This window comes from Oncorhynchus mykiss, chromosome 11, assembly GCF_013265735.2.
Source record: "Oncorhynchus mykiss isolate Arlee chromosome 11, USDA_OmykA_1.1, whole genome shotgun sequence".
NCBI lineage: Eukaryota > Metazoa > Chordata > Actinopteri > Salmoniformes > Salmonidae > Oncorhynchus > Oncorhynchus mykiss.
The window spans coordinates 72,762,747-72,786,816 of NC_048575.1; the positions used below are offsets into that span (position 1 = coordinate 72,762,747).

The 24,070-nt window shown below is 43.2% G+C and overlaps 1 protein-coding gene across 1 annotated transcript in view; it reads right to left on the minus strand.

The window, feature by feature from the left end:
* Positions 1-253: 253 nt before the first annotated feature.
* Positions 254-24,070, minus strand: part of LOC110535109 (whirlin) — a 79,418-nt gene continuing 55,601 nt past the window's right edge. Inside the window, exons 7-13 of the mRNA XM_036936342.1 lie at positions 9,151-9,399; positions 8,446-8,658; positions 7,149-7,223; positions 6,193-6,915; positions 5,592-5,756; positions 4,414-4,539; positions 254-915 (exon numbers count right to left, since the gene is read on the minus strand). Coding sequence (XP_036792237.1) covers positions 721-915; positions 4,414-4,539; positions 5,592-5,756; positions 6,193-6,915; positions 7,149-7,223; positions 8,446-8,658; positions 9,151-9,399 — 1,746 coding nt within the window. The 3' untranslated portion in view covers positions 254-720. The remainder of the gene's footprint in view (positions 916-4,413; positions 4,540-5,591; positions 5,757-6,192; positions 6,916-7,148; positions 7,224-8,445; positions 8,659-9,150; positions 9,400-24,070) is intronic.

Here is a 24,070-nt window from a genome sequence, read left to right on the forward strand (position 1 = left end):
AGATTGAAGGTAGGCCTTGAAATACATCCACAGGTACACCTCCGAATGGCTCAAATTATGTCACTTAGCCTATCAGAAGCTCCTAAAGACATGATATCATTTTTTGGACTTTTCCAAGCTGTTTATAGGCACAGTCAACTTAGTTTTATGTAAACCTTCGACCCACTGGAATTGTGATACAGTGAATTATAAGTGAAATAATCTGTCTGTAAACAATTATTGGAAAAATGACTTGTGTCATGCACAAAGTAGATGTCCTAACCGACTTGTCAAAACTACAGTTTGTTAACAAGAAATGTGTGGAGTGGTTGAAAAATCAGTTTTAATGACACAAACCTAAGTGTATGTAAACTTCCGACTTCAACTGTGTGTTCTATCGGTGGGTTCTTCTTAAGGCAGGATGTCTTAGCTTTTTAACACTACATGGCCAGCCTGGTAAGTTGGTATATAGGGACAACAATGTGGGAAGGGAGAAGGGGCTTACAGGAGAATAACGGATTGTCTTTATTTTGTCCCCAGGTGCAACACTCCATCAAACTTCTCCCTCCTTCCGTTCTCTCTTTCTCCTCCTTCCTCCATCTGTTCCAGCTCTCTAAAGTGCAAAGTCCTGCTGAAGCCCCTGCAGGAAAATGGGAACAAGCATTAGTTCAGGAGGTCCCTTCTTGTTCAGGTGGTCCCTTCAGTCTCTTTTCTTCTGTGTGGAGCCTAAATACGACCCCGCTAAAGGCCTTGCAGTAGGGCTGTGTTAAACTCGGTAACCAGGAAGTCAATGTGGTCCTTCTCTTTGGTCTTGAAGGCCTCAGCGATGATGCGAGCAGCGTCCCGGTGCTCTCTACCCCTCAGGGAGACCCCGTTCACCTCCAGAATCACCTGTCCCACCTTCAGCTGCCCACAACTGTGTGCCGAGCCCCCCTTCTGAGAGAGAGAGAGAGAGAGAGAGACAGCGAGAGCGAGAGAGAACAGAGAGAGAGAATTAAACATCAAATAAATAATCCCTTTCTGTAGACAGGATGTGTAGATAGGATGTGTTCTTGCTAGAGAGAAGAGAGTATAAACAAAAGATACGAAGGTAGATACGAGAGCATTGTTTTGGATTCAAGGAAGGTTAGAGGTAGAGGTAGAGGTAAAGGTAGAGGTAGTGTTAGTGGTAGAGGTAGATGTAAAAGGTAGTGGTAGAGGTAGTGGTAAAGATAAAGATAAAGGTAGTGGTAGAGGTAGAGATAGAGGTAAAAGGTAAAGGTAGAGGTAAAGGTAAAGAAAGATCGAGGTAAAAGGTAAAGGCAGAGGTAAAGGTAGAGATCGAGGTAAAAGGTAAAGGTAGAGGTAGAGGTAGAGATCGAGGTAAAAGGTAAAGGTAGAGGTAGAGGTAGAGATCGAGGTAAAAGGTAAAGGTAGGGGTAGAGGTAGAGATCGAGGTAAAAGGTAAAGGTAGAGGTAGAGGTAGAGGTAGAGATCGAGGTAAAAGGTAAAGGTAGAGATAGAGGTAAAGGTAAAGATAGAGGTAAAGGTAGAGGTAGAGGTAAAAGGTAAAGGTAGGGGTAGAGGTAGAGATAGAGGTAAAAGGTAAAGGTTGGGGTAGAGGTAGAGATAGAGGTAAAAGGTAGGGGTAGAGGTAGAGGTGAAGGTAAAGGTAGAGGTAGAGATAGACGTAAAAGGTAAAAGGTAAAGGTAGAGGTAGAGATAGAGATAGACGTAAAAGGTAAAGGTAGAGGTAAAGGTAGAGGTAGAGAGTGAAGGGAGGAATGATGTAGAGCTTTGTGCCTTGTGGACTCCTGTCTGTCAGGAAAAACAAGGACAGTGACATCAGAACGGAGACATCAGGACAGAGACATGAGGACAGAGACATGAGGACAGAGACATGAGGACAGAGACATGAGGACAGAGACATCAGGACAGAGACATCAGGACAGAGACAGCAGGACAGAGACATAAGTCTAGCTGAGAACAGAGGAGGCCATGGCAGGAAGGGGCTGATAACCAGGCAGCAGGGCAGGCAGGCTCAGCCCTGGGCACTTAGCGCCAGAGCCTGTACCCCTTAGTGCTCTCACTGTTCCTTTACTGCATTCTACTTTACTGCTTCCTACAGCACATTCAACTAAGTTTAGTGAAAAACACAACCACATATCACAGTTATTACAAGTAGACCCTTCTTCGAAATAGTTATCCGCTATCAGCAGAATTAGTGCCAGGAAGATTAAAATCAAGTCTGGGATGTGAGTGCAAGAAAGAGGCTAAACAATACTTTTGGACTGCAGAAGTAGTTCCCACTTAAGTTGAAGCATTACGCTGTCTACCCTCATTACGACAGAGGGGGAAGGCATTCCAACCATCTAACAAGATGGCACTCTAGCTGCTGCTGCATAGACTTGGCTGTGCATGTTATGGCATCCCATTCTGTGTTATGGAAACCCATTGCGTGTTATGGCAACCCATTGTGTGTTATGGAAACCCATTGCGTGTTATGGCAACCCATTGTGCATTATGGCAAACCATTGCGTGTTATGACAACCCATTGCGTGTTATGGCAACCCATTGCGTGTTATGGCAACCCATTGCGTGTTATGGCAACCCATTGCGTGTTATGGCAACCCATTGCGTGTTATGGCAAACCATTGCGTGTTATGGCAAACCATTGCGTGACAACTTCTTCTCCTTAAAGTTCTCTTGATAATATTCTAATGGCACCAACTTACCAAATGTAAAAATGCCCCATATCATTCAGGCAGTCAAACAGTCAAATCCCATTTCTATTCTCTGGCTGTCCTATCCTGACATAACCTTTTCAACAATGTCACATACAATTGCTTGTATGATGATTCAGGGCCAACCAAAAGTCTCCATCTCAAATGGCATCGTATTCCCTCTACAGTGCACTTCTTTTGCCCATGGCCCATAGGGACTGTATACAGGGAATAAGATGCCATTTGGGACACATAAATGGACTGTTATTTAATCATACTAATGGTGGTGAAACATAATTGATGTAATGAGGCAGTAGTATCTTTGCCATGTCAGCTGTTGGGCCTGTAAATGCCTGGGGAACCATCAGGACTCTATTGGACTATAGAGATTCATGGGGGCTGCTCGTGAGGAGTCATTCTTATGGAAATCCCTGCACGGCTGTCATACAAACCCCTCAATAAGACTCTCCATATCTTGTGAGTCTGAATTAGGTACGAGGATGTTCCGCACATAAAAGACTGCAGAAACACACTATGTACTGTAGTGCATGTCTTTTGACCAGAGCCCTCAGCTCAGAAGTTGTGGACTTTCTATGCAATATTGTGTCCTTTGGGAAGCAACCTCAGTGTATAATATGAAAACGCATGCTGTACTTGTAGATACATTATTGTTAAATGAAAACAAAAGATGAATAATGTTGGAATTTAGGTCAACTTCAGTCTGTCCACGCCTGTCCACAACATCCTGTAGACCTGAATAGATTACCCAAGACCCCTAACACTAACCAGGTGGTAGAAAACTTTCTTCAACAAAGTTAAACATCCCCAGGAGAGATTCCTTGACCTGCTTTGAAATTATTATCAATGCAAATATAGGTTGTTATCACGCACATAAACAGATGTTCTGGGAAGCTCACATTTAAGATGAAAGAGAAAATGGTAATGTCTCTGTTTTTTTCCCCCAATTTTGTGGTATCCAATTAGTAGTTACAGTCTTGTCTCATCACTTCAACTCCCATATGGATTTGGGAGAGGCGAAGGTCGAGAGCCGTGCGTCCTCCAAAACACAACCCAACCAAGCCGCATTGCTTCTTGCGCACACTTAACCTGGAAGCCAGCCGCACCAATGTGTCAGAAGAAACACTGTACACCTAGCAACCGTGTCAGCGTGCACTGCACCCAGCCCGCCAGAGGAATCACTAGTGTGCGATGGGATAAGGACATTCCTGCCAGCCAAACCCTCCTCTAACCTGCTGGGCCAATCGTGCACCGCCCCATGGGTCTCCAGGTCGCAGCTCGCTGCGACAGAGCCTGGACTCAAACCCAGAATCTCTAGTGTCACAGCTAGCACTGCGATGCAGTGCCTTAGACCACTGCACCACTCGGGAGGCTTCTCTGTCATGTTTGATGCTTGCTGTAATCCATATTGCACTCATTAACACTACAATACGTATCAATACGCACAGACCTTTAGGCACAACATGGGGGTTCTACATCCACATAGGAGGCTGTGGTTCTTACTATTTACAGACTTCACAGTACAAAAGCCTTGTGTAGTCTTCATACTACATTCATGTTCAAAGTTATCCTAAATGTTACAGTATGATAAACTGATGCAGAATCATCTAGATATTCCCTATACAAGTGCACTTCTTTTAAATGAACCTCCTTGTCAAAAGCAGTGCACTACATAGGGAATAGGGTACCATTTGGGAATCAGCCTCTCTCTCACCTGTACGGTGACGATGCGTGGCAGTGGCTGCCGTGTGTTTGCACCTCCCTCTATAGCAATGCCCAGAGTGTTGGCATTCTTTACCACACGTACCAGAGTAAGTATGGGCACTGGAGAGCCGGGCTGCTGCAGGGCACACAAGAAGACATCATGGAATAAGGACATAGAATAAGGACCTTGAATAAAGAATAGGAATAAGGACATGGAATAAGGACATAGAATAAGGACATAGAATAAAGACATAGAATAAGGACATAGAATAAGGACATAGAATAAGGACATAGAGTAAGAACATAGAATAAGGACACAGAATAAGGACACAGAATAAGGACATGGCCTAAAAACATAGAATAAGGACATATAATAAAGACATAGAATAAGAACATAGAATAAAGACAGAATTAGAACATAGAATATGGACATATCATAAAGATATAGAATAAGGACATAGAATAAGGAAATATCATAAAGATATAGAATAAGGACATAGAATAAGGACATGGACTAAAAACATAGAATAAAGACAGAATAAGAACATAGAATAAGGACATAGAATAAGGACATATCATAAAGATATAGAATAAGGACATAGAATAAGGACATGGACTAAAAACATAGAATAAATACAGAATAAGGACATAGAATAAAGACAGAATAAGGACATTTGAATAAAGACATAGAATAAGGACATAGAATGAGGACATAGAATAGAAGAGTTGGAATAAAGACATAGAATAAGGACAGGATAAGGACAGAATAAGGACATAGAATAAAGACATAGAAAAAAGACATAGAATAAGGACATAGAATAGAAGAGTTGGAATAATAGCATAGAATGAGGACTAAAATACATAGAAGCAAGCTAAACACCAAGCCTAATCGACGGCATTGACTTCTGTAATAAAATATGCCTTTAGTATTTTTTTCAGTGTTACCAAGTGGGGCAAACCATGAATTTGTTAAAAGGCAAAACAGAGTGTCCTAAAACTCTGAGATTTATGAATGTCATGGTATGCGTCCCAAATTGTACCCTATTCCCTGTATAGTGCACTACTTTTGACCAGGGCCCTATAAGCCCTGGTCAAAAAGTAGTGGACTACAGTATAAAGGGAATAGGATTCCATTTGAGACTCATCCATGTTGTTTCTGTTGTGATATGGGCCCTTGGTGGGCCTCACCTGTTTGGATGCCAGTACTGCAGACCCCTGGGCCCCATGGGGCCCTTGTGTGGCCTGGCTGGCCTGGTTCTTAGTTGGCCAAGGATTGCTGTCTTTACTGAGCCCTCGTGCCTCAGCAATGTCCACCCCACTGTCCTCACTCAGAGTCTGACCACTGTCTGACAGCTGGGACAATGTGGTGCCTGGATACATAAAGGAAAGTAGATTTGATTATATATATATATATATATATATATATATATATACATGCATGTTAAGCCATACTCACAGGCAAGCACAAAGACAAACACAGGCACAGGTACACAGATACACACACACATTAATCTTTACCTCTCTGCTGGGGCTCGGGCTTGGCCTCAGCAGTCAGTCTGTGTGTGTCGGCCATGACACACAAACCTCCCTGGCTGAGGGAGGGAGAGCAGGGGGAGCAGGGCCTGTCTGGACTACATGGGGGAGGTCCCAGCACAGAGAGAGAGGGACAGGGTGAAGGACAGGGAGAGAGAAAGGGGGACAGACATGGGGAGGGACCAGGGGAGGGACAGGGAGAGAGACAGGGAGAGAGACATGGGGAGGGACCAGGGGAGGGAACAGGGGAGGTAACAGGCTTCTCATGGGAGCAGGATCTGAAGATGGGAAGCTTGATGAATGTGTCCTTGTTCTGAGGACCAGAGTGCTTGGGATGAGGGGAGCCAGGGCAGGAATGGTGGCCGGAGCTGGAGCAGCCGTGGTGTGTTTGGGGGGTGTGGTGGTCGGAGGAGGTAGTTGTGGAGATGTGGAGGGAGCTTTGGCAGGTGTGGTGAAGAGAGTTCATGGATGTGTCATTGCCAGAGCTTGGATAGACGCTATGGCCAGTGCCAGTGTTGGGGGTGGTATGATGGCCAGTGTTGGGGGTGGTATGATGGCCAGGGTTGGGGGTAGTATGATGGCCAGGGTTGGAGCTGTTATGATGGCCAGGGTTGGAGCTGTTATGATGGCCAGGGTTGGAGCTGTTATGATGGCCAGGGTTGGAGCTATTATGATGGCCAGGGTTGGAGCTATTATGATGGCCAGGGTTGGGACAGATGTGATGGAGCTCAGAGCTAGGGGAGTTGGACGTTTGGTGGTTGGAGAAGCTTTGGAAGGCTTTAAGGTGTTTGTGGTGACATTCCTGGTGCAGCCTGGTGGGGGCAGTAAAGACCAGGCCAGATTGGGAGTGTCTGGATAAGAAGCGCTTGGACTGCTCCCTCTCCCTGTCCCTCGGATGTCTGGGCTGGGTCTGTCCGGGTCCGGGGGGAGGAGGCGGCTTGAAGAACGGAGGAGACTCAGCTGTCGACTGCACTTCATTCTAGAAACAAAAAGGGACATTGTACAGAATTGTTTTACAAACAAACTCTGTACAAACTCAAGTCTGTCTGATGAAGGTCACCAAATGTTGTTTTTTCATGGAGAGAGTTTCACGCCTAACCTTTAAAATGCATTGTTCAAAAACATTAGCATTTAGTTATAATCCTGCACATCATAAACCTGACTATGATTTCAATCAATCTGAAACAAACTCAAACTCACATACAGACTCACCAATGTAACGTCAGGTATGACATTAGTGGTTGCCCCTGGATCTTGCTGTACAATGTCACCATGTGAGCACTCCTTCTGAAAGAGAGACAGAGACACAAGGTTGGTGTGTTACAATAGTATGACTTCACCTGGTATTCCACCTGAATTGTTAGATATTACTGAATTGTTAGATACTACTGAATTGTTAGATACTACTGCACTGTTGGAGCTAAGAAAATAAGCATGTTGCTACACCCGCAATAACATCTGCTAAATATTTGTATGTGACCAATAAAATTTGATTTGACCGTATCATCCAAAATAAACAGGCCCAGCCATAGACTCACTGACCTGCCTCCCAGTACAATGTTGTGAGACAATCATGTGCTGAAACATTAACCATGAACTGTGACTAAAGACCTCAATCAACAATTAACACAGGAAGTTAATTTAGTTGATACAATATGAATGAACTTCAATGACTTGTTAACTAAGGGTGGGATTTTACAGCTATAGTAATGATGATGTCAACATGATCAATTATACAAGCACAGAGTGGACAAGCTCAGCAGAACCAGCCAGGCATGGCAACCAGCCAGCCATGGCAACCAGCCAGCCATATCAAACAGACAGCAACACTGTCACCTTGGACCATGGGGAAACTGTCAAACACATGCACACACCCACGTTCACGCACGCTAACATGAACAACTGCTGAGCACAAAAAACATCCTTGGGTTCAGCTCAGTCATCTTAAAGATAATCTCTTCTCACAATGGTTTAAAATCCTGCTGGTTCACCACTGAATAATCTCTGCTTTGTTGGAGAAAATGGCACCCTATTCTGTATTAAGTGCAGTAAATAGGGAATAGGGTGCCATTGTGGATACAAACACTGTTTTATCAGTTTCTATTAAAGCGTGGCTGGGTCTCAGACTCAGTTGGATGGTTACAGTGTGTCATAGCGTTTTGTAGAGTGACTTGGCAGAGTGAGGTCCCATTCAGCTGGTCCGGGCCACATCAGTGGAATATTGACGCTATAGAACACTGCTGCTCAGCAATCTCATCTGAAGTCACTGCTCCGTTTCATTTGACAGTGGCAACAGTCAGAGTGCAACTTCCAATGGATGAAAGATGAGAGAAGATGCCAGGAAGAAACACCCACATACAGTATACAGCCACAGGCACCATAGACTTCAATAGGCACGCAAGCATGCACCCATACACACACGGATGAACACACACACACTTTGAATAGTCCAGAACCATCCAATAGGAACACACCTGTAAGTCCATCCATCCTACACGGTTCCTCCTACCTTGGCAGAGCAGAGAGTGGCCGGGTTGGAGTGGATGTGGCTGGCTGAGGGCTCAGCGTGTAGACAGCGGCTGTATGGGTGCACAGGGTGTAGGGATCCTATTCCTCCGTGCCAGGCCTTCAGAGCCTCCCTCTCGCGGTGCAGCACCAGGCCATCATACAGCTCCAGTTCCTGGGGAGCTACCTGACTACGCACCTCAGATAGCAGGGACAACTGGAGGGAGGACAGGAGAGTAGGATTAGAATGAGTAGAATGGGCATCCTCATTCAATTAAATGATCCCATAATGATATGTTGGCCATATTGAGTGGATTGGTGGCCATTTTGAGTTGCCAAATAAAAGGTGAGAAGGGGAATCGGCACACTCCCATGGGAATTTATAAGACAATGTTTTGAGCACCATGTTTTGATCAGGTCTCCTTTGACAAAGAAAACTAGAGGGAGGCCAGAAGGAAGAATGGATTAACAACTGAGACCAGGAACCTCATAGAGAACATGTATGGGCATGTTGGATGAGTGACTGTGTGTACATGACATTCAAATGTTCTCAACAGTTGTGGAGGTACCATCATCAAGAGAGTAAAAGATTGACCATAAGATGAACCAGGCACCCAGGTGTATCCTGAATGCCACCCTATTCCCTATATAATGCACTACTTTCTACCAGAGCCCAATAGTACACTATATATAGAATAGGGTGCGTTACCTTGGCACGAGTATTGAAGAGCTCAAACAGGGCCATGGTCAGGGGCTCCAGGCCGATGTGTCCCTCCTGGTACTCCCGCAGGTAGTAGCCCATGGTCTGTCTCTCTGGGTCTGTCAGCAGCAGGAAGGCCTGCTCCTCCAGAGACACCTGGAAACCCAGGGGCCCCACACCTTGACACACAGACTGATTGGAGGGATAGAAGGAGGGGTGGGGGGAGGGAATGAATGAATGAACCCACATGAAAAAAGACTACAGTTTACTATGTAAATATTTAGTCAACTGTAGTATATTATACACTGTAGCATCACTTGATCGTGTAGTGCTTACCATAGAACTTTGTAGTATACCATAGTTATTATTATGTTCACTCTTTTTAACTTGCACTGTTGGAGCTCAGAGCTTAATAAACTCACTGTACTGCAAGTTCATTATTTATTTTTTACCTTTATTTAACTAGGGAAGTCAGTTAAGAACAAATTCTTAGTTTCAATAACGGCCTAGTGGGTTAACTGCCTTGTTCAGTGGCAGAATGACAGATTTGACCTTGTCAGCTCTCCTTTCGGTTTCTAGTCTAACGCTTAAAACTTCTTAAGGTATAGGGGGCAGCATTTTCACTTTTGGATAAATAGCGTGCCCAATTTCAACTTCCTGCTACTCATGCCAAGAATATAATATATGCATATTATTGGATAGAAAACACTCTGAAGTTTCTAAAACTGTTTGAATCATGTCTGTGAGTATAACAGAACTTATGTAGCAGGCAAAACCCCGAGGACTAACCGTTCAGATTTTTTTTTTTTAGGTCTCTTTCTGTTCACTGAGTTCTCATTGGCAAACGATATTGCTTAAGAACTTGTTTTCAATTCCTACCCCTTCCACTGGATGTCACAAGTCTTTGGAATTTGGTTGAGGTTATTCATTTGTGCAATGAAGAAGTAGGGCCATCCTGGAAAAGGGTAACGCTGTTGAGAGTTGGCCAAGACTTGAAAAGTAGCGTTAGTTTCCTCTCGTCCTCTATTGACAACAGATAGACCCTTCTTCAATTTGATCGATTATTAACGTTTAAAAATACCTGAAGTTGTGTTACAAAAGTAGTTTGAAATATTTTGGCAAAGTTTATAGGCAACTTTTGAAATATTTTGGAGTGATGTTGCGCATTTTGGAAGCTGTTTTTTTCTGGATCAAACATGCCAAATAAATTGACATTTTGGATATATATGGACGGAATTAATCGAACAGAAGGACCAATTATGATGTTTATGGGACATATTGGAGTGCCAACAAAAGAAACTTGTCAAAAGTAAGGCATGTTTTATATTTTATTTCTGCGTTTTGTGTAGCGCCTGCAGGGTTGAAATATGGTTGAAATGTGCTACCCTCTTTGTTTACTGCTACCCTCTTTGCTAACTGCTGTGCTATCATCAGATAATAGCATCTTGTGCTTTCGCCGAAAAGCCTTGTTGGCTGGATTCACAAAGAGTGTAGCTTTAATTGAATATCTTACATGTGTGATTTAATGAAAGTTTGATTTTTATATCAATTTATTTGAATTTTCCGCGCTGCATTTTCCCTGGTTTTTGGCCAAGTGGGACGCACGCGTTCCCTATACCATAAGAAGTTTAAAAGTAAAGTCCATAAAAACACTACTGTAAATACTACAGTATACTACAGTAAAGTCCACAAAAACACTACAGTGAATGATTTACGCAACAGCGCCTCTTCAACCTCAGGAGGCTGAAGAAATTTGGCTTGTCACCAAAAACACTCAAACATTTATAGATGCACAATCGAGAGCATCCTGTCGGTCTGTATCACCGCCTAGGATGGCAACTGATCCGCCCACAACCGTAAGGCTCGACAGAGGGTAGTGAGGTCTGCACAACGCATCACAGGGGGCAAACTACCTGCCCTCCAAGACACCTACACCACCCGATGTCACAGGAAGGCCAAAAAGATCGACAAGTTAGAGTTAGAGGTTATAGCTTTGTTGGAGTGTGAAATCCACCGTCAGGAGCACTACAATGAGAAATATGGGGTCAGGCCCAGAGAGTAAAGAGAAAATGATAGAGGTAGTTAGGGGCTCAGAAGCAAAGCATCAACTGTTGTTACTCTAAATTACAAAGCTATCCTCTCTGCTCCCCGCACACCTGTCGCCACCACCACTACCAGGCTCAACTCAGAGAAATGTAATGCATCCCAAAAAGGCACCTTATTCCCTACGTAGTGCACTACTATTGATCATGCTCTGGTCAAAAAAAGTGCACAATATAAGAAATAGGTTTCCATTTGGGACCCAAATCTCGGCTCTGATAAAAAAGACGTTCATTTTCTCCCAAAGGTCATCCTACCGGTTTTACTATGGTATCATTCCAACACAACCCTGTTTATGTGAGCTCCCAGATTATGCAATGAAATCTTTACAGTGGAAGAGAGGTCACTTGTATGTTACCTGTCAGGCCTATAAAGGTGTGAAGGAGAGTTGATGATGATGAACACATGCTTCACTGCTAGTCTGCTACAGCAGGATGAAAGACAGTGAACACTGTGGAGAAAACACTGCTAGTCTGATACAGCAGGATGAAGAACAGGGAACGCTGTGGAGAAAACACTGCTAGTCTGATACAGCAGGATGAAAGACAGGGAACACTGGAGAAAACACTGCTAGTCTAATACAGCAGGATGAAAGACAGGGAACACTGTGGAGAAAACACTGCTAGTCTTGTACAGCAGGATGAAGGACAGGGAACACTGTGGAGAAAACACTGCTAGTCTGATACAGCAGGATGAAGAACAGGGAACACTGTGGAGAAAACACTGCTAGTCTGATACAGCAGGATGAAAGACAGGGAACACTGGAGAAAACACTGCTAGTCTTATACAGCAGGATGAAGGACAGGGAACACTGTGGAGAAAACACTGCTAGTCTGATACAGCAGGATGAAGGACAGGGAACACTGTGGAGAAAACACTGCTAGTCTGATACAGCAGGATGAAAGACAGGGAACACTGTGGAGAAAACACTGCTAGTCTGCTACAGCAGGATGAAGAACAGGGAACACTGTGGAGAAAACACTGCTAGTCTGATACAGCAGGATGAAGGACAGGGAACACTGTGGAGAAAACACTGCTAGTCTTATACAGCAGGATGAAGGACAGGGAACACTGTGGAGAAAACACTGCTAGTCTGATACAGCAGGATGAAGGACAGGGAACACTGTGGAGAAAACACTGCTAGTCTGATACAGCAGGATGAAGGACAGGGAACACTGTGGAGAAAACACTGTTAGTCTGCTACAGCAGGATGAACGACAGGGAACACTGTGGAGAAAACACTGCTAGTCTGATACAGCAGGATGAAGGACAGGGAACACTGTGGAGAAAACACTGCTAGTCTGATACAGCAGGATGAAGGACAGGGAACACTGTGGAGAAAACACTGCTAGTCTGCTACAACAGGATGAAGGACAGGGAACACTGTGGAGAAAACACTGCTAGTCTGATACAGCAGGATGAAAGACAGGGAACACTGTGGAGAAAACACTGCTAGTCTTATACAGCAGGATGAAGGACAGGGAACACTGTGGAGAAAACACTGCTAGTCTGATACAGCAGGATGAAGAACAGGGAACACTGTGGAGAAAACACTGCTAGTCTGATACAGCAGGATGAAAGACAGGGAACACTGGAGAAAACACTGCTAGTCTTATACAGCAGGATGAAGGACAGGGAACACTGTGGAGAAAACACTGCTAGTCTGATACAGCAGGATGAAGGACAGGGAACACTGTGGAGAAAACACTGCTAGTCTGATACAGCTAGATGAAAGACAGGGAACACTGTGGAGAAAACACTGCTAGTCTGCTACAGCAGGATGAAGAACAGGGAACACTGTGGAGAAAACACTGCTAGTCTGATACAGCAGGATGAAGGACAGGGAACACTGTGGAGAAAACACTGCTAGTCTTATACAGCAGGATGAAGGACAGGGAACAGTGTGGAGAAAACGCTGCTAGTCTGATACAGCAGGATGAAGGACAGGGAACACTGTGGAGAAAACACTGCTAGTCTGATACAGCAGGATGAAGGACAGGGAACACTGTGGAGAAAACACTGCTAGTCTGCTACAGCAGGATGAAGGACAGGGAACACTGTGGAGAAAACACTGCTAGTCTGATACAGCAGGATGAAGGACAGGGAACACTGTGGAGAAAACACTGCTAGTCTGATACAGCAGGATGAAGGACAGGGAACACTGTGGAGAAAACACTGCTAGTCTGCTACAACAGGATGAAGGACAGGGAACACTGTGGAGAAAACACTGCTAGTCTGATACAGCAGGATGAAGGACAGGGAACACTGTGGAGAAAACACTGCTAGTCTGCTACAGCAGGATGAAGGACAGGGAACACTGTGGAGAAAACACTGCTAGTCTGATACAGCAGGATGAAGGACAGGGAACACTGTGGAGAAAACACTGCTAGTCTGATACAGCAGGATGAAGGACAGGGAACACTGTGGAGAAAACACTGCTAGTCTGCTACAACAGGATGAAGGACAGGGAACACTGTGGAGAAAACACTGCTAGTCTGATACAGCAGGATGAAGGACAGGGAACACTGTGGAGAAAACACTGCTAGTCTGATACAGCAGGATGAAGGACAGGGAACACTGTGGAGAAAACACTGCTAGTCTGATACAACAGGATGAAGGACAGGGAACACTGTGGAGAAAACACTGCTAGTCTGATACAACAGGATGAAGGACAGGGAACACTGTGGAGAAAACACTGCTAGTCTGCTACAACAGGATGAAGGACAGGGAACACTGTGGAGAAAACACTGCTAGTCTGATACAGCAGGATGAAGGACAGGGAACACTGTGGAGAAAACACTGCTAGTCTGATACAGCAGGATGAAGGACAGGGAACACTGGAGAAAACACTGCTAGTCTGATACAGCAGGATGAAGGACAGGGAACACTGTGGAGAAAACACTGCTAGTCTGATACAGCAGGATGAAGGACAGGGAACACTGTGGAGAAAACACTGCTAGTCTGCTACAGCAGGATGAAGGACAGGGAACACTGTGGAGAAAACACTGCTAGTCTGATACAGCAGGATGAAGGACAGGGAACACTGTGGGGAAAACACTGCTAGTCTGATACAGCAGAATGAAGGACAGGGAACACTGTGGAGAAAACACTGCTAGTCTGATACAGCAGGATGAAGGACAGGGAACACTGTGGAGAAAACACTGCTAGTCTGATACAGCAGGATGAAGGACAGGGAACACTGTGGAGAAAACACTGCTAGTCTGCTACAACAGGATGAAGGACAGGGAACACTGTGGAGAAAACACTGCTAGTCTGATACAACAGGATGAAGGACAGGGAACACTGTGGAGAAAACATTTTCAGCATCATCAATGACAAAAAGATAAAACACTGTATTATACACTCACCTCTGTCTCTCCCCCTCTCTAGCTCTCTCTCTCTCTTTCTTTCCTGCATTGTCATTGTAGACAGTAAAAGGCCAACAGAATGCTTACAACAACATCACTAAATTTGAACATCTAATCATCAGGAATGAGTCCAAACTCTGTGGATTTTGTCGGTCTGCAACTAATGAGCTTTGTGAGTGGAGATGGGTGGTCAGGGCATGTTGATTTAGTACAGGTTAGTGCCGTTTCAACAACCTAACATGCTGACCAGACCGGACACGTCGCGTGCGCGAGCGTCGCAAATTAAATTTAGAAATCCATGTTATTAAATTATTGCGCGCCAACGAGCGTTTTAAACACTGAGGGCTAAAATAGAGCTCATTCCTATTTCTGACGCAGATCGCGCTGAAAGTCCTGCCTCTCCCATCTTCTCATTGGTTTATAGAAGCAGGAACCCACGTGCTATCTCCTCATTGGTTATACCCACGTGGGTGACTGTAAGACTAACTGTTTTGCCGGTAGTTGTGGTAAAATAATTAAAGTTTAGATGCCATCACCATATACAGTAGGGCAAAAAAGTATTTAGTCAGCCACCAATTGTGCAAGTTCTCCAAATTAAAAAGATGAGAGAGGCCTGTAATTTTCATCATAGGTACACTTCAACTATGACAGACAAAATGAGGAAAAAAATCCAGAAAATCACATTGTAGGATTTTTTATGAATTTATTTGCAAATTATGGTGGAAAATAAGTACCTACAAACAAGCAAGATTTCTGGCTCTCACAGACCTGTAACTTCTTCGATAAGAGGCTCCTCTGTCCTACACTCGTTACCTGTATTAATGGCACCTGTTTGAACTTGTTATCAGTATAAAAGACACCTGTCCACAACCTCAAACAGTCACACTCCAAACTCCACTATGGCCAAGAACAAGTAACAAGTAACAAAGCCTACCATCAGTAACACACTACGCCGCCAGGGACTCAAATCCTGCAGTGCCAGATGTGTCACCCTGCTTAAGCCAGTACATGTCCAGGCCCGTCTGAAGTTTGCTAGAGAGCATTTGGATGATCCAGAAGAAGATTGGGAGAATGTCATATGGTCAGATGAAACCAAAATATAACTTTTTGGTAAAAACTGTTTGGAGGACAAAGAATGCTGAGTTGCATCCAAAGAACACCATACCTACTGTGAAGCATGGGGGTGGAAACATCATGGTCTTTCAGCATGACAATGATCCCAAACACACCACCCGGGCAACGAAGGAGTGGCTTCGTAAGAAGCATTTCAAGGTCCTAGAGTGGCCTAGCCAGTCTCCAGATCTCAACCCCATAGAAAATCTTTGGAGGGAGTTGAAAGTCCGTGTTGCCCAGCAACAGCCCCAAAACATCACTGCTCTAGAGGAGATCTGCATGGAGGAATGGGCCAAAATACCAGCAACAGTGTGTGAAAACCTTGTGAAGACTTACAGAAAACGTTTAACCTCTGTCATTTCCAACAAAGGGTATATAACAAAGTATTGAGATAAACTTTTGTTATTGACCAAATACTTATTTTCCACCATCATTTGCAAATAATTTCATTAAAAATCCTACAATGTGATTTTCTGGATTTTTTTTCTCATTTTGTCTGTCATAGTTGAAGTGTACCTATGATGAAAATTACAGGGCTCTCTCATCTTTTTAAGTGGGAGAACTTGCACAATTGGTGGCTGACTAAATACTTTTTTGCCCCACTGTAAGTTAAACAATGAAAAATCCTGGAAGGAGAAGAGATGACTAGAAATGATTCGGTTGGCCGTTTTATGTGTGGATGAATTGTCGGAATAGAGGTCCTTGTGCATTTCAGGTAAAATAACAACTCAATGTTTATATCCCAGGACAAATTGGCTAGCAACAGCAAGCTAGCTAAATAGGACAAATTAAAGTTAGCTAGCAAGTGCAAGCTAACTAGCTAAATTGCCATACATGTTTAATGATTTTTGACCTGTCCCCAAATTAATGTCATTGGTTCAGAGTTTGATTTGATATTTTAACCTGCGTGTGGTGATCTGGTGTGGGGGGGCAAAATAAATGTTTGCACGATAGCACACAATGGCGCACGCGCGCAGCCGGTTTGGGTTGCATGTGAGGCCAGATGACTGAATGCATTAGGGACAATGAGGATGTGTCATAAATGGCACCCTATTCACTGTTGGCTCTGATCAAAAGTTGAAGACTATATAGAGAATAGGGTGTGATTTGGGACACATCCTAACAAAGGATGTCCCTCTTTGGAAACAAAGCTGTAATGTTCACAAGACGAGACAACACTTTAAGAAGCGGTTGATTGCTGCTCGTTTGAATGTGTTGGTCTATATTAGAAGTACAGACAGGGTATGTGTTTTATAGTACTTGTATCATTTCACAGTTGTTGTGAGTTAGGAAGAATTTGTATTGATCATGAGTCCTTGCTCCTCAACGGGCAGCAGCATAGGGTGTTCTCTCCTCCTGCTGATGTGGGAGACTGTGTGAGAGATTGGTATGTGTGTGTCTGAGAGTGTGTGTGTGATATTGGTTCAGGGGCCATTAGCCTCTCTGTGGCTGCCAGAACTCAAACTGCATTTAAAGTCATAACCTTGAAGAGCAGTCTGTCCTGACCGGAGCAAATCCCTTCTGAGGGCCCTGGACACTGTCAATTACCCCCCCCCCCCGCCCCCCACCCACCCGCCGCACACACACACACATGCATGCACGCGCACACACACATTCCTGTGTCCACCTAGTTCCCTTGCTGTACAGTGGTGGTCCCCTGTGTCTCCTGATTCTTTTATGACAATTGAGTGTGTGTGTTTGTGTGTGTGTGTGTGTTTGTGTTTTTGTGTGCTGTGGCAAAGAAGTGGGTTGAGTGATAAATGGCAGATATGCGAGGGCAGGACTAATAAACGGGCTCTTGTATATCAATTTTGGGGAATCTCTTATAAAATGGGTTAAAGTTATGTATGTATGTATGTATGTATGTATCTCAGAAGGTTTTCAACTATCTAGGGAGTAAAACAAGGTTGTCCACTATCGGCACATCTATTTATTATTGCCATCGAAATGTAAGCTGTTAAAATTAGATCAAACAATAATATTAAGGGATTAGAAATATGTGGCTTAAAAAACTAAGGGTTCATTGTATGCTGATGATTCATGTTTTCTTTTAAAACCACAATTAGAATCTCTCCGCAGCCTCATAGTGTATCTAGATACCTTTTGCTATCCTCTCTGGACTAAAACCAAATTATGATAAGTGTCACTATATTACGTGTTGGATCACCATTTTTTTTTTACATTACTGTGTAGTTTACCAATTAAATGGTCTGACAGGGATGTGGACATACTCGGTATACAAATCCCAAAAGAAAGAAATGATCTCACTCCAATAAATCTTTATAGAAAGTTAGCAAAAATAGATAAGATATTGCTACCATGGAAAGTAAAATACCTGTCTATTTGTGGAAAAATCACCCTGATTAACTCTTCAGTCATATCAGTTTAGCTATTTGCTTAAGGCTTTGCCTACACCTAGTGACCTGCTTTTTAAATTATATGAACAAAAAATATTCAATTTTATTTGGAATTGCAAACCAGACAAAATTAAAAGGGCCTATTTATATAACGAATATGAATTCGGGGGGGGGGCAGAAATCATTAAATATTAAAGCATCAGACCTCTCATTAAAGGCATCAGTCACACAAGAGTTATATTAAGTCCAAACTGGTTTTCTAGTAAATTGGTACGAATGTCTCATCCTATGTTCAAGAATGGCCTTTTCCCCTTTATTCAGATTACACCGGCCCACTTTCGGTTGTTTGAAAAGGAACTAATCTCCAAAATATCGTTATTTTTTAAACAGGCCTTAGCAAATTGTTTGCAATTTCAGTTTAATCCAACTGAAAAGACAGAACAAATAATACAACAAATAATGTGGTTAAACTCAAACATACTAATTGATTAAAAAAACGTATTTTTGGAAGAAATGTTTAGAAAGGTCTAATTTTAATGAATGATATCATAAATAGGACTGGCTGAGTTATGTCACACATGCAGCTAACATACGGAAATGTCTTCTCTACCCAAAATTACAACCAACTAATTGCAGCATTACCACAAAAATGGAAGAAGCAAGTAGAAGGGGAGAAAGTAAGGAACTTTTTATGTTCTTTAATACAGGGCCGACATACATGGTTAAAGAAAAGCGTGATTGTCACGTTCGTTATAAGAATCGGACCAAGGCGCAGTGTGGTATGCGCACATTCTTATTTATTTACAAAATGAAAAACTGAACAAACTAACAAAATAACAAAACGAACCGTGAAGCTATACAAACGAGTGCTGACAGGCAACTACACATAAAAACACAAAAAACTAAAGGGAAATGGCTACCTAAATCTGATCCCTAATCAGAGACAACAATAAACAGCTGCCTCTGATTGAGAACCATATCAGGCCAACATAGAAATACAAAAACACTTAGACATCCAAAACACCTAGACAATACAAAAACTATCGTACCCACCCCAGTCACACTCTGACCTAACCAAAATATAAAGAAAACAGAGATATCTATGGTCAGGGCGTGACAGTGATAAATAAAAACATATACCACTTTAATTTAAGGACCAAAAAACTGACCGCTGTGCCATATACATTTCCGATGTACACATTCCATGGCACATGGTTTATGAATTGATACGCAAAACAACGCCGGGTACAAAACTTAGAATTTTTCAATTTAAATTACAATACGAAATTCTTGCAACCAATAGAATGTTATATACAGTGCCTTGCGAAAGTATTCGGCCCCCTTGAACTTTGCGAACTTTTGCCACATTTCAGGCTTCAAACATAAAGATATAAAACTGTCTTTTTTTGTGAAGAATCAACAACAAGTGGGACACAATCATGAAGTGGAACGACATTTATTGGATATTTCAAACCTTTTTAACAAATCAAAAACTGAAAAATTGGGCGTGCAAAATTATTCAGCCCCTTTACTTTCAGTGCAGCAAACTCTCTCCAGAAGTTTAGTGAGGATCTCTGAATGATCCAATGTTGACCTAAATGACTAATGATGATAAATACAATCCACCTGTGTGTAATCAAGTCTCCGTATAAATGCACCTGCACTGTGATAGTCTCAGAGGTCCGTTAAAAGCGCAGAGAGCATCATGAAGAACAAGGAACACACCAGGCAGGTCCGAGATACTGTTGTGAAGAAGTTTAAAGCCGGATTTGGATACAAAAATATTTCCCAAGCTTTAAACAGCCCAAGGAGCACTGTGCAAGCGATAATATTGAAATGGAAGGAGTATCAGACCACTGCAAATCTACCAAGACCTGGCCTTCCCTCTAAACTTTCAGCTCATACAAGGAGAAGACTGATCAGAGATGCAGCCAAGAGGCCCATGATCACTCTGGGAGAACTGCAGAGATCTACAGCTGAGGTGGGAGACTCTGTCCATAGGACAACAATCAGTCGTATATTGCACAAATCTGGCCTTTATGAAAGAGTGGCAAGAATAAAGCCATTTCTTAAAGATATCCATAAAAAGTGTTGTTTAAAGTTTGCCACAAGCACCCTGGGAGACACACCAAACATGTGGAAGAAGGTGCTCTGGTCAGATGAAACCAAAATTGAACTTTTTGGCAACAATGCAAAACGTTATGTTTGGAGTAAAAGCAACACAGCTGAACACACCATCCCCACTGTCAAACATGGTGGTGGCAGCATCATGGTTTGGGCCTGCTTTTCTTCAGCAGGGACAGGGAAGATGGTTAAAATTGATGGGAAGATGGATGGAGCCAAATACAGGACCATTCTGGAAGAAAACCTGATGGAGTCTGCAAAAGACCTGAGACTGGGACGGAGATTTGTCTTCCAACAAGACAATGATCCAAAACATAAAGCAAAATCTACAATGGAATGGTTCAAAAATAAACATATCCAGGTGTTAGAATGGCCAAGTCAAAGTCCAGACCTGAATCCAATCGAGAATCTGTGGAAAGAACTGAAAACTGCTGTTCACAAATGCTCTCCATCCAACCTCACTGAGCTCGAGCTGTTTTGCAAGGAGGAATGGGAAAAAATGTCAGTCTCTCGATGTGCAAAACTGATAGAGACATACCCCAAGCGACTTACAGTTGTAATCGCAGCAAAAGGTGGCTCTACAAAGTATTAACTTAAGGGGGCTGACTAATTTTGCACGCCCAATTCTTCAGTTTTTGATTTGTTAAAAAAGTTTGAAATATCCAATAAATGTTGTTCCACTTCATGGTTGTGTCCCACTTGTTGTTGATTCTTCTCAAAAAAATACAGTTTTATATCTTTATGTTTGAAGCCTGAAATGTGGCAAAAGGTCGCAAAGTTCAAGGGGGCCGAATACTTTCGCAAGGCACTGTATATGGGGGATACAATCTTCCCAGCTCTGCAGATTTTTCAGTGAGGAGGCAGAGTAATTTATTTTTGGTATTGTCCATATGTAGATCATTTTTGGTCACAGGTCCAGGAATGGCTGAAGAGTTGCAAAATTTGCCTAGAACTAACGCTGCAGATAGCAATACTGGGTGATTTGAAAATCCATTGTCAATCAATAAATAATATAATATAATAATTTAGCAAAAATGTTTCTTTTTAATTTACAACCTGTAGAAGCTATGAGAATAGAAAGGTTCGGTACTTTTGTCAAGCATCACAGTACAGTTGAAAAATATATGGCAAATTGAAATCCAAAATGGATGGTGTTGAGAGATAGATGGGAGGGGTTGAATGGAGCTGAAGGATGGGACTAATACATCCGACGCCGACAGAGATGGCCGCCTTGCTTCGCGTTCCTAGGAAACTATGCAGTATTAAAAAAAAATGTATGTATTATTTATTTCGCTGTTACCCCAGGAAATCTTAAGTCTTACTACATACTACCGGGAGGAACTATTATTATATAGAAACTATTTGATATAAGAGCAACGTCAACTTACCAAAATTATGACCAGGAATACGACTTTCCCAAAGCGGATCCTCTGTTTGGTCCACCACCCAGGACAATGGATCAGATCCCAGCAGGCGACCCAAAACAACGATGCCACAGAAGGGGCAGACGGAGCGGTCTTCTGGTAGACGGGCACATCGCGCACTGCTGCCGAGTATACTGCTAGCCAATGTCCAGTCTCTTGACAACAAGGTAGACGAAATCCGAGCAAGGGTTGCCTTACAGAGAGATGTAGAGATTGTAACATTCTTTGTTTCACGGAAACATGGCTCACTCAGGATACGTTATCAGAGTCGGTACAGCCACCTAGTTCCTTCACGCATCGCGCCGACAGAAACAAACATCTCTCCGGTAAGAAGAAGGGCGGGGGTGTATGCCTTATGATTAACGAGTAGTGGTGTGATCATAACAACATACAGGAACTCAAGTCCTTTTGTTCACCTGACCTAGAATTACAATAAATGGAGCTTCGGGATATGTGGTTTCCAGTTTACATATTGTCCAATGAAGATCTTTCAGGGCCGTCGAGGTGTCTGCTTGGGGGGGTGATATACACGACAGTGATAATGATCGAAGAGAATTCTCTTGGTATATAATGCAGTCGGCATTTGATTGTAAGTAGCTGGAGATTTTTACAAGGCTAAGTTGAAATCAAGGCTCCCTAAATTTCATCAGCATATCGAATGTGCGACCCGGGCTGGCAAAACCCTGGATCATTGTTACTCTAACTTCCGCGACGCATACAAAGCCCTCCCTTGCCCTCCTTTTGGCAAATCTGACCACGGCTCCATTTTGTTGCTCCCAGCCTATAGACAGAAACTTAAACAGGAAACGCCCATGCTCAGGTCTGTTCAACGCTGGTCCAACCAATCTGATTCCACGCTTCAGGATTGCATCGATCACGTGGACTGGGATATGTTCCGGATAGCATCTAACAACAACATTGATGTATATGCTGATTTGGTGAGCGAGTTTAATAGAAAATGCATCAGTGATGTTGTACCCACGGCGACTATTAAAACCTTCCCCAACCAGAAACCGTGGATTGATGGCAGCATTTGCGCAAAACTGAAAGTGCGAACCACTTCTTTTAATCAGGGCAAGGCGGCTGGAAAAATGACCGAATACAAACAGTGTAGCTATTCCCTCCGCACGGCAATCAAACAAGCTAAGCGTCAGTATAGAGACAAAGTAGAGTCGCAATTCAACGGTTCAGACACGAGAGGTATGTGGCAGGGTCTACATTTGGCTTGTCACCAAAAACACTCAAACTTTAACAGATGCACAATCGAGAGCATCCTGTCGGGCTGTATCACCGCCTAGTATGGCAACTGCTCCACCCACAACCGTAAGGCTCGACATAGGGTAGTGAGGTCTGCATAACGCATCACTGGTGGCAAACTACCTGCCCTCCAGGACACCTACACCACTCGATTTCACAGGAAGGCCAAAAAGATCAAGGACAACAGCCACCCGAGCCACTGCCTGTTCACCCCGTTATCATCCAGACGGCGAGGTCAGTACAGGTGCATCAAAGCTGGGACCGAGAGACTGAAAAACAGCTTCTATCTGAAGGCCATCAGACTGTCAAACAGCCATCACTAGCATTGAGTGGCTGCTGCCAACATACTGACTCAACTCTAGCCACTTTAATAATGGAAAAATTGATGTAATAAATGTATCACTAGCCACTTTAAACAATGCCACTTTATATAATGTTTACATACCCTACATTACTCATCTCATATGTACAGTGGGGCAAAAATGTATTTAGTCAGCCACCAATTGTGCAAGTTCAACCACGTAATTTTCATCATTGGTACACTTCAACTATGACAGACAAAATGAGAAAAAAAATCCAGAAAATCACATTGTAGGATTTTTAAGGAATTTATTTGCAAATTATGGTGGAAAATAAGTATTTGGTCACCTACAAACAAGCAAGATTTCTGGCTCTCACAGACCTGTAACTTCTTCTTTAAGAGGCTCCTCTGTCCTCCACTCGTTACCTGTATTAATGGCACCTGTTTGAACTTGTTATCAGTATAAAAGACAACTGTCCACAACCTCAAACAGTCACACTCCAAACTCCACTATGGCCAAGAACAAAGAGCTGTCAAAGGACACCAGAAACTAAATTGTAGACCTGCACCAGGCTGGGAAGACTGAATCTGCAATAGGTAAGCAGCTTGGTTTGAAGAAATCAACTGTGGGAGCATTTATTAGGAAATGGAAGACATACAAGACCACTGATAATCTCCCTCGATCTGGGGCTCCACGCAAGATCTTACCCCGCGGGGTCAAAATTATCACAAGAACGGTGAGCAAAAATCCCAGAACCACACGGGGAGACCTAATGAATGACCTACAGAGAGCTGGGACCAAAGTAACAAAGCCTACCATCAGTAACACACTACGCCGCCAGGGACTCAAATACTGCAGTGCCAGACGTGTCCCCCTGCTTAAGC